This window comes from Gopherus flavomarginatus, chromosome 8, assembly GCF_025201925.1.
Source record: "Gopherus flavomarginatus isolate rGopFla2 chromosome 8, rGopFla2.mat.asm, whole genome shotgun sequence".
Classification (NCBI taxonomy): Eukaryota; Metazoa; Chordata; order Testudines; family Testudinidae; genus Gopherus; species Gopherus flavomarginatus.
Window position 1 is genome coordinate 77,947,910 of NC_066624.1, and position 12,034 is coordinate 77,959,943.

Consider the following 12,034-nt stretch of genomic DNA (forward strand, 5'->3'; position numbering starts at 1 on the left):
ACCCCTGTAGCCCTAACATACTGTGGAACAGATGCCTGAAGTTGTAATATTCCTTAGTAAGCACCAGAGGAAAAAGTCCCTTCAGTAAGATATATTGGCAGGAAGAAGCATACAAATACACTCCAGGACTTTCCAAGATGCCTGTGGGCGTAAGGCACTGAACTCCCACTGGAAGTTATTGGGAGTTGGGGAGTCTAATTCCCACTGGTGGTACCTTGGAAAGCTCCAGCCAAAAAGCAGTATTTTAAAAAACTCAATCACATTTCAACCTTGGCCTCAGGAGAAAAATTAGAGAAAAAAAGATTAATTATTAATTTATGCAGGGCCAATAATTACAAAATGCATGAGACAGTTACAGCTTTGTAAAAATAAATTAACTAAAAATGTTCATCTAGAACATGTGAAAGAGATAAAGAAAATGATCTTTATTTCAGCAGAGCTGAAGAGAGAGAAGGATCTGGCCGTGACTTATCTTCCCAATTTCTCCAGTAAAATGGGCCCGCAGTACCTCTAATGAAAGAAGGCACTATTTTCATATGCTACACTATAATGTCGTTATCGTTGTGCAGCATCATTAATTATAGAATGCCTCTGAGATAGAATACAAAGAAAATTTTGTGATCCCCTTATGGAAACTGTGGTTTGAGTTGTGATGCATCCGGTAGTTGTGTGCTATATAGGAAGTCAGATTAAGATGATCCTAATGGTTCCCACCAGCCTTAAAAATCTATGGATCTGGGAATAGGAAATAAAACTTTGTTGTTAAAAGAAAATATGGTACCTGCCACTATGGCTTACAAAAGCTGACTCATACCATGCACATTTCTCAGGGGCACAGACAGCAACTAGATTCATGATAATTTAAATCAGCCTCTTCTACTCAGAAAACTGTGAAAGAAATTTCCCTCATTCTTTCACATATAATTTAGTAAAAATTAACCCAACATTTTCTCATATTCTTTGCCCATTTTGTCTCCTTTTCATTAGCTTGGATGTCAGAGGAGATTGTCAGTAAAGGTAAGCATCTACAATGCGGGCAGTAAAATGCTCCAGAGGATTGTTTTTTGTTTTTGTTTTTTAAGGTTAGAAAGTACCTAGCACATTGTGGGTGTTGCTGGAAACAAATGAAGAAAAAGAATAGTAATAGTAACCTATGATTATTATCGAAATCACATCATAGGCACGCAAGGCAGTTTCCAGACACATGAAGAACAAATCCATGCCTGAACAGCTTACATCCTGTAAACTCTTACCCAGGTGATTGATTTTGATGGGACTCTGATGCGGGAAAGGTTTGCAGCAGCGTAAGCTGCTTTCTGATCTCACTCCCACTGAAGTCAATGGAAAACTACTTTGGGTGAAAATAGATGAAAACTCCATTAATTCTATCCAACCCCAATAAAAAGCTAATTTGGATTGTTCTGACTGAAAATAATCTGCTTTATGTAACCACTGATTTACAAAAAAGAAGTATTTTTGAAATTAATCCTGCTCTGAGCTGTGGTAGCATATCCTCTTAGTCACTGGCACTACACATTTTTGCTAGCTAAAGCACAACGTTTACATGTAAGTGTCAGATTGCTTGCTGATGCAATCCAGCACTTTGAGATGATACCTGTGTTAATCATTTCAGTAAAAAAAGATAACTGATAGATGTCTTCTACTCTCTAACGCGAGAGATATTACTTAAAAGTGTGGTCTCTAACAAAACTTCAAATGAGAAGCAGGAGTTACTTGGAAACCATATAATAATCCTGTCTGTCATATGCCACAAATCTGGCAAAGCCATTAAGAGTCAGATTAAAATATTTGTAAGAGTCAAATATCCTCCAGTTTAGGGGTTTTAAAATATTAAGTAGCTGAGGTCACATTATCAATTCATGGAAACACTTTGTTATCATATTGCCTGCTATTGGTTTATAAGGACAGTGTGATCAACTGCGTGTAAAAGTAGAAGTGAATTCTCAAAACTGGTTATTGGTTTCCAGTAAACTTTCACTCCTTTAGGGACAGGCTGCGACTGACGTTGAATGGCTATCCAGTGTGGGGAGAGCTGAAGGAGCTTCTCTTTCGTCATGCAAAGAAGAGTCACTGTCATAGCCCCTAAACTCAAGGGAGTAAAAGGATCTCCTCCTCTGTGCATTCCTGGGGCAACATATCACCTCAAAGGAGTTGGGCTGTGGTGAAGCATGGCCCTACATTACTTCCTTTCTGCTCTGGTTTATGGGGCAGGTCAGGTCTACCAGAGGGAGCAGGCTGCACCTCTAATTTATGTTGCCTGAAATGGCCCCAATGGACCATTGCACCAGTCAGGATTGATGGAGCACAAAGGCACTCTGGCCAGGTCCCTTTGCCCCCATATGACCATTAACTTGGCAAAGGGAAATGTCTGATCCTACCAGATGCTGAGTACCTCCTACAAGGTCTCAACTCCCATAGACCTCAAGGATGCTCAGCACCTTTCTGAACTGGTGTAAGAACATCTTCAAGACACTAAGACTTCAAAGCTTCAAAGGAAAACTGTACATTTCCCATTCAAATACTTCCAGCTCTGCCACAGATCTGTTTGTGACCTTGGACAAGATTGCGTTGCCTCTGTTTCTCCTCCTACTCTTCGTCTGTCTTGTCTATTGTGATTATTAGCTCTTTGGGGCTCTTTTTCTATACTATGTTTGTACAGAGCCTAGCACAATGGGGCTCCCTATCTGGCTGGTGCCTGTAGGCACTACTGCAGTACAAATAAACAGTAACAAGAGTCATCATTAGATATGGAAGTGTTGGACAAATCCAGTATTTTAGTACAAAATACCAGCCTGCAATTTTTATCTTCTGAGATTCTGAATGAGGCTGTGTTTTTGGGATGATGTACACTGCTCCATTCACCACTACCAGACCACTCAACAATGCATTCTAGTGCAGAAGCATGGTCCCATCGCCTCCATGGGGGGAGCATTGCCTGTGGCTTCCTGCTTGTATCTGGCCCTTTCATGGGCCCCATAAAGTTCTTCGCACCCTGTTCACACGTTAGGGCCAGAGGCAATATATAGGTATATATTTAAGAAATATATATTTTTTATTATATTCTGAAATCTAGACACCATAATTCTGCCCCTTTTTAAAGGAATGAAATTGAATGGACATACTGTATTTAAGATGGAGTTAGTGTACAACAAATGAACACACAGCAGGTTTGGGACAGCTGTGGGAAATGACTTGCTGAACTGCAACAGCCCACTGGCAAATGTTTATGGAGAGGTTGCTGGCAAATAATTCTGTCAAGTGTAATGACTTGTTGAGCCAGCTGGATGGGCAAAGCATCTATCTGATGTGTTTGTAATGAGCCCATCGCCATGTTACCTAGATACCACACACATATGCAACTTAAAAAGCTTTTGAAAGAATCACATTTCCCCTCTCCCCTTTGACATCTCCACTTTCTGTGGTATGTGAGGTTGCCGGTCTCCCTTGTTTCCTAGGGAAGATCCTGACAGTGCCTAGCATATTGTGGGTCATTTTTATTATAAGATAGCTTGGATTGCACCCCTAAAGTGGCAGGGCCCAAGTTCATCCTGATCTTCATACACAAGGGGTTCAACAGTTGACCTGACACTGTGAATTTTGGCATTCAGCTCCCAACAGTTATACCTTGAAAACTATCAAATTCAGTTTCCCAAGTGATCAGTCTCTGAAAGTGAGTTGCACGCAAAGAGTAAGCCCCTTCCAGTGAGGCCTCAAAGAGCAGCACCAAGACCCTGAAGCAGTTTTAATTATTCCTTATTTTATTCTGGGAAATCAGTTAAAGGCACGAAGCAACAGAATGTCATCTGTAGAGCAAGTTAGCTGCTGCTTGCTGGAATGGCATGATCTTCTGTGTGGCCTTTATGGTCAGTCCCAAGCAGAATGCACTGCAGTAGTATAGCCTGAAGGTGATGAAGGCATGGGTTTGTCATTGCTGGGTTTATACCAGATAGTAAAGGGCACAGTATCCTAACCAGCCAAAGATGGAGATAGATTTCAGGCATTTGCTGCTTTTTTGGGTGTGAAGGACTAGCAACAAATACAATGGGACACTGAGGCCGCATATGACCTTGACAATTGGTAAGAGAATTCAGTGCTCTTCTTATGGTCTTGAATTTCCTCTTTCCTGCTACCAGCAACACATCAGATCTGTCCAGACTGAGCCTGAGCTAGTAACAATTCATCCAGGCACTTATCTTGCACAGGTGCTAGGATATCTGAATCATGGCATTGTCTGGAAATGAGACCTTGAGCTGTGTCTCATTAGCATATTGCTGGTGCAGAAGGCCACAGAGTCTCACCACCTCCCCAGAGTGCTGAATGCCAGTGGCAGAAGTCATAGACAAAGTGCTTTTGGGATGAAAGAGCAGCCCCCATTTGTGACCCATTGGGATCTGTTCAACCAAAGTTAAGCTGAGCTAGTTTAATGAAACTTTGCTCACCACTCCTATATCTTACTGGGGAGACAACAGCCCCTCTTGGAATGAACTGCTTCTATGCTCTAGCTGATGCAGAAGCCGGATAATGTATAAATGCATGCAGTGTGCATTGTGGAAAGTAGAGAAATTCCTAGCTGCATTGGGAAAGACGAATTAATCTGAATTCATTTTGTAATCTAACTACCAGCTCAGTGAAAATAACATGCATCCTTGAAATACAGATGAGAAGTCAAGTTTTGTATTCCTGAAATCTCAGGTTTTGATAAATAGGCACAAATCTTGGGGTATCTCATTGCTCAGTCACAGTTGTGCTGTGCTGAAGTAGTAGCAAGGACTATGCAGCTGTGACTAAATGAAAAGACTTAAAGGGTCCTTGAGTGGGCTTCCTTATCAGTTAAATCAGAATCTGCAGTTCTGCACTGTTAAAAGCTGCATTATTCTAAGGCAAGTAGGGACCTAACCTTTCCAGTGCTGATTTGCACATGCAGTTAAAGGTACTGGGCACAAAATTTAGCTGGCCCTGGCACAAGTGCACAAAAAGTATAGGGCCTACAAGAACTTTCAAGGAGCTGGTGAGAATTTTATTGTGGAGCTCCTGTGGGTGTTAGCTGTCTAAAAGGGAGCACTGATCATGATCACCACCTCAGTCAAATAGGCTGCAGAGCTCCACCCTTTCTAAGGATGGCAGAGCTGTTGGTTCACATGTGCGCTACAATTCCTCGGGAGGGCTCTAGCAGCAATGCAATCCATCTGCAGAGACCTCCAACACACCCAGTAGAATCTGGGCTCTTGCAGGCAGAAGCGTGGATTTTCAGGTGCCAGCGCAGATTTTACTCCTATAGAATGGCTATGCATGAGAAGTTGGGGTTGCATTTAAGAGGTCTGCCCCACTGAGTAGCCAGAGCTCCCATGAAAAGTTACTGTAAACTTGATTATAATCTTGACACCAGAGGCAATCAGAATTGTGCCCATTTTTTATGGCAGGTTAATCTGTCAGATACACTGGAAAATTATATAGAGTGATTTTTGTCCATTGTTCGGACAGGGTTAAAATAGTGCAATTTTAAAATTTCACTGTGAACCTTTGAAATCCTCACTTGGTGTCAACACAGAATACACACACCAAGGAGCTGCACTATTCTAAGGGTGTTCTATCCAACCTGCCCTCTATGAGTAGTTTTTGTTGTAGGGGAGAAATACAAATGTGGCACATCACGCACTTGCTACTCATAGGAGAAGTATGTATTTTGCATAATAATGTTTCTGCCACTTTTCAATAGGTATTTAATTTTTAAATACTGATTTTCACTGTATTGTCTCTCAGTTATATTATACTGAATAGAGCAATTTTCATAAATTTACATCAGTCTAAATGTCTGTAGTTTTATTGAAAAGTTACTTTTTCACTATATTTTCGTTAGAACTTTTTGCTTATATGGCTAAATATCTACAATATTGTTGTCCAGCATTTTAAAACCTCAGGCTAGGCACCCAAATCCATTGCAGGTGCTTAAATAAAAGTCCTTGGTTTTCAGAAATGCTGAATGTACCACAACTTCCACTGAAATAAAAAATTGTGAATACAATAGTGAAGTCAATAGTAGCTGAAGACGCTCAGCACCTCTGAAAAATAACAGATGCCTAAATAAGGATTTGGGCATCTAATTCTGTAAAGTTTGGATGTGGTATCACTTAGATGTAAAGGGTACTTAGTCTGCCTGCCTGCCTGCCTGCCTAAAGTAGGAAAAAGAATGTGTCTATACAGTTTTAAATTAATTTAAGCAAGATCATAATCAACTTTCATTACTGAGGTTTTCAAATACTCTTGGTAATGAATGGATGAAAAAGTCTAAGGTGTATAATGAAAATGGAAGTTACTGGCATATGGGGCAAAGAGAATTACAAAAAGGATACTTTTCAGAGGGAGAAGTATGCAGGCACAAACCATTCATGGAAATGGACTGATTTTTTTTCCTTTCAGTTCAGGCCTTATATCTAAGGTTGTCATGTACGGTTGGTAATACGGTTCTGAGAACATTTGTAAACCATTTGCAACCAAAGGATGTTCTTCGACTGACTGAGGGTATGGCTACACTTGCAGCTGTACAGCGCTGGGAGTTGAACCTGTCTTCGTAGAGTTGAGTAGGGAAAGTGCTGCAATCTGGCCACACTGACAGCTACCAGTGTACTGTTGTGGCCACATCTGCAGCGGCATAGGGAGCGGTGCATTATGGGCAGCTATCCCAGCGTTCAAGTGGCTGCAACGTGCTTTTCAAAAGAGCGGGATGGAGTGGAGTGTGACAGGGAGTGTGGGGGAGACAGAGAGAGTGGATTTTTGGAGCTGACACTCTGTCAGTAGCTGCCTTGCAAGTTCCGACCCCCTCTCCCAGCCCTCTCTCACTCACAGAAAGCAAACAGCCCTCTTTGTTTTTTTCCTCACAGACCAGATAAGCAGCATCTCCAAAATGGACCCCCCCTCCCTCCCGCATGCCGTGCTGCTTCTCTCCTCAAGCCCCTTCTCTTCCTCTCTCTTCAAGCAAACACTAGCTGTGGGCATTCCAAAGGGAACTCATTCACAGCAAACAGTAGCTGTGTTTATTTTTTTGATAAGCAGCTCTGGGAGCCCTGAGTTCACAACAAAACAAACAGAGGCATCACAACAAAACAAAGAGAGTAATCTTTACTTAAAAGCATTATGGGAAGCTTCCGGAGGTCAGTTACAGCGTAGTAAGATTATTCCCTGTTTACACTGGCACCCCAGCGCTGCAGCAGCAGCGCTATTCTCTTTATTCCTCTTGTCAAGGTGGAGTACATGCAACGCTGCAGCCAGGGAGATACAGCGCTGTATGTGCCTTGCCAGTGTGGACAGGGAGTGAGTTACAGCGCTATAAAGCCACCACCAGCGCTGTAACTCTCAAGTGTAGCCAAGGCCCACATGCATCAGTTCAGATTTGCCCTGCTAAATGCAATTACCCATCACTGTTCTTTTAAAGCACTTACCTTTAATTTCACAATAGACTCCTATCTTTTGTCACTAGGGCTTTGTTAGGAACAATCCAAGCCAACTTCCCCTCCCACAACATGAAAGCTCTCTACTTCTCAGTGAAACTAAAAATTCCATGGATGTATTTTAAAGCCATGTGTGCTTGTTTACAGCTTAAATTAAGCATGAGCCAGTGTATAAACGAACCGGCATTTGTTTGCAAAACAATCACACTTTTTATATCACTAAGGCTGTTTAAACCAAGCTGCCCTTGTTTCACTGGCTGCAGAAAAGCCTTTGCATTGTAATGGAGATTTTAATCCTGTTTGTTTGAGCACAGCTCAGCTACTCATGTAGGACTAGTTTTAACCTTAAGGCTCATCCTTTACTGAAGACTGGCATGTAGTTGCACTGCCCCAGGAATTGCCTTGGGAAAGAACTGTGACTTGGGGTACGTCCAGACTACCCGCCGTATCGGCGGGTTAAAATCGATTGCTCGGAGATCGATATATCGCGTCTAAGCTAGACGCGATATATCGATCCCCGAGCGGGCTTATATCGATTCCGGAACTCCATCAACCCCAACGGAGTTCCGGAATCGACACGGAGAGCCGCAAACATCGATCCTGCGCAGTCTGGACGGGTGAGTAATCCGATCTTAGATATTCGACTTCAGCTACGTTATTCACGTAGCTGAAGTTGCGTATCTAAGATCGATTTCCCCCCTAGTGTAGACCAGCCCTTGGTGAGTTACAATCCCTCTCCTGCTTCCTCTTTCTTAGGGCTTGGCTACACTGATGCTTTACAACACTGCAACTTTCTCGCTCAGGGGTGTGAAAAAATGCCAGTGTAAACACTGCCCCAGCATTGTAAGCTAATCCCCACAGGGAGGTGGAGTACCTGCAGCCCTGGGAGAGCTCTCTCCCACCGCTGGACGACCACAGTCGCACTTCAAAGCGCTGCCGAGGGAGCGCTGTGCAGCTCTAAGTGTAGCCATACCCTTAGAAAGGCAGAGGAAAATAAGTCACTGCAGTCCTTTATAGGGTGCACTTTGCTTTTCCCTCGTGCACCTGAAGAGTTCAGTTTTGCTGACCAGCAAACAGGGACCAATTCTTGGTCATTTCCTTCTCCTCCCTCCCCTCCCCGACTCACAGAGGGGATCGTCAGGTGTACAGTGCCACTGTTCCAGCTGTAATTGGAAGAGGTCCTGTGTAGCTGAGCAGAGAGTTAGGAGTCTTACTCCACTGAGTGCACAATTTTGCACTTAAACAGCATTAGTGCTACAATAAACATTTCACCAGAAGCAACACAGGGTGCAGTTCTGCTCCCAAGGAAGTCAATAGCAAAGCTCTCGCTGAGGTCACTGGCAGTAGGGCTCATGGTACGGATGCAGCGCAGTGACGGATACGTTTTTGTAATTCAGGGAAACCGAACGAACAAAAATTAGTTTGCAAGATGTGACAATGAATGAAACAATGTTATTTCATCTGCCACACTGAATAGTGAAAAGCACAAGTTAAGGTTAAGTAAACTGTACCAGGGGCAGGGGAGGATGAGTGAGAAGAATTAAAGAAAGCATGCAAAAGAGCAGAGAACTTACCACAGCCTTGAATAAGACCAAAAGAAGAAAAGAGCATTAAACACTAATTAGCAAACAGAATGATTCATATCAATCTGTTGTTTACAAACCTTATTATTACAGAGGAATGGAAACTGCATGGTTGCCAAACACGTCTTAAAGGAACATGCTAGCCTCCCACAACAGTTTGCAGTTGGGAAAAGCATAAATTCATGCCACTGTGATTGCTCTGAACAGGCTAACGCACAGTAGATAGCATACAACTACTGTACTGCATATTGCATAGAATCAGAAGGGGATGAAAAGCGAAGGTCAGAAAGTCAAGAAGAAACAACAAATTAGCTACTGTTCACAGCTCTAGTTTATGCTGATTAGAAAGATAGGACTGAATACTGAGGGCAATACTAGCTTTTATTAAATTCTTACTCACATAAAACATCACTGATCTTGACTTCAAAATCAGTTTTGCCTGAGTAAAGAATGACTAGAAATTGAGGTGCAAATTCTGCTCTCAATCGCACCAGTGTAAATCTACTCTAACAGTTTACACTGATGTAAAGAATTCTGGGCTCAGCTCAGGCTTTTTAATTACTATTACTACATAGTTTCAATGTTGACCATGTTTGCCTAGTTTAATTTCCTTAAGAAAAGTGTGTCCAGAATGATTTTCTCTAAATGTGCACCTTTATATCTATAGATACACAGACTTATACACAGAATCTGAGGCTGACGTACCTGCCCATAAAAAGCAACACGATAGTATCGGCCAAATAAACGTTTCTCAGAATTCACTACTTCTGCGACCTTCAGATATGATCGATGGATGTCATAGTACAGATCTGACAGTCTCTACGGTAAAAGGGAACAGAAAAAGTGCAATGTAAAATTGTATTTTTAAAAGGCTTTATTCAGGTTAATTTTGCCACCATGGGATTTCCAATCATGTGGAGGTGGCTACCTTCTTTATTCTCAGTAGCAGCTGCAAGAGGTCAATTTCAAGACTTCTGCCTTCTCCTGGCCACACAGTTTTAGGGTGGTAGTAGCCTTCCTGCATAGCTCCATAAGGAAAGAGTTACAGTATAAGTCTGTCCCAATGTGTAGAAAAAGAAATCTATCTGGGACTGGTCCCCCCACATCTGGATGGCCGGTGATGAGGCTACTCATCCTGATTACTGAGCTGTGATTCAGTGGGCACGGAATGGAATGAAGAGCACATCCTGAGAGACACAGCACAGAAGGGGCAGCCTCAGGACAGGTATCAGGAGTCTCTGTATACCACCTTTGCACCTTACTCCTTCTCAGTTTCAGTTATTCTATAACTTTATTATCATAGTGTGAACTTTTGGTAAAAGCCATGTTTTGCACTGGGGCCCTGCTTCCCAAATTACATCCCATGCTAAGTTACCTTTTTCCAGTTTAAACAAGGAAATCAATGACTTGGATTATTATTAAGTAATTGCTTTTCTACTTGAAATTAAAGAAAAACAAAAGCAAACACGGAATAATTTCAAAATTAAATCCTTTATCCTGTAATTTAGGTTATTTTTAAGCTTAGGTATATCTAAACACTTTCACTGCTAAAAATCAACTCTTTGATAAATGCATATACCAATTCCTATTCATTTGGTCAAAGGAGTTGTAAAAATAAGAAGAGACCTCTAGAAGGGGCATATAATGCAAGACATAGACTAAAATCTCTAAATAAAAAATGGCTAGAATTTTGATGTAATTTCACCAGGCAACAATATTATGGTTTTAATGAGCTTTACGGGCTCATTTGTCCAAAGGAATTTGCGAGTGTGATTTTAGTGCCTATGAAAGGAGCAGGATTTGAAATCAAAACCCTTTATCCATTCATGGCACAGGTAAAGCATAAGTGATAGCGATGTGAGTGTCCATCCTCTGTCCCACCAATGTACCCAAACCCTGAGCTGGTGGGTTAGAGAGTAGATCATTTCCCACTCCCCCAACAATCCAGTTAGTCTTTCTGCTTTGACTGTCCAAAAGGGGATTGTTCAGACTCCAATCCTGCAATGAACTTCACATAGGCACAGGAGCCTGCCTACTTTTTGAGATCATTGCATGTCAGGGTATCAGTCATTACAGTGATGTGAACCCCAATTCTCTTGGAACTTAGCTAAAGGCCAATATACTCATTTCATGTAGGCTATGGAACAGCCATGAAGATGGAACAATGTTTGGTCACTACCTTCATAGGTGACAGTATATGGTAATTTTGCTAATGTAGGTCTGAATAATGAAAACCATACCTAGGGGATCTCAGAGCTACAGAAACCATAGAAAATGTATTTTCATGGGGTTTCCATAACCTTGCACAGGCTTCAGACAAGATATTTTTAACTCAGCCATCCAAAGACGAACGAACCCCCACCCAGCAATATTAAAATTGAATTGGTGTATTTTAATTTTAACAACACTGGTCTGTGTTTTCCTCCTACTCTGTTTTTTTAAGACAGAAATTTTAATTGGAAACCCAGCTTACTTTAAAATCTCTTTGTTTCTCAAATACAGCAATGATAGGCTTGTTAACTTCAGCAATCAGTTCATATCTTTCAGACTTCCACAGGTATTCAACACACAACTCCAGCTGCTTCACAAGGATATTCTGTAATGCCACAAATAAAAATTCTATGGTGACTTACTTGTTGATTGCATTTGGTAATTACGATGACATCAGCAGTACATATATATATTTTTTATTTCAATATGATTTCTTCTATACAGTAGGTTAATATAGTCATAAGAAGCTTAGTAAGAAATTGGTGAAAATCATTTGGCAACCTGCTACCGTCTTATGTAGGTCTAAGTACCACTGTAAAGGTTCAAAATGCCAAAAATAAGAAATTCCCAACGCTTCAGAAACCACCAGCTATCATATCTGCAGCCATACCACCTGGTGGTAGCTTGCAGAAGCATGGCACAAGAGAAGTAATGCCAGGCTTGTTCAGTCAGTGCTTGGGCCTTTGAAGAACACACAGGTGATACAGAAAGTGG

General features: G+C 41.7%; 1 protein-coding gene across 9 annotated transcripts in view; it reads right to left on the reverse strand.

The window, feature by feature from the left end:
- Nucleotides 1–12,034, reverse strand: part of DOCK10 (dedicator of cytokinesis 10) — a 240,443-nt gene that overhangs the window by 13,403 nt on the left and 215,006 nt on the right. For all 9 annotated transcript variants that reach the window (XM_050963968.1, XM_050963963.1, XM_050963971.1 and 6 more), the window contains 2 exons: nt 11,523–11,645; nt 9,755–9,868 (listed from right to left, as the gene is read on the reverse strand). In XM_050963968.1, coding sequence (XP_050819925.1) covers nt 9,755–9,868; nt 11,523–11,645 — 237 coding nt within the window. The remainder of the gene's footprint in view (nt 1–9,754; nt 9,869–11,522; nt 11,646–12,034) is intronic.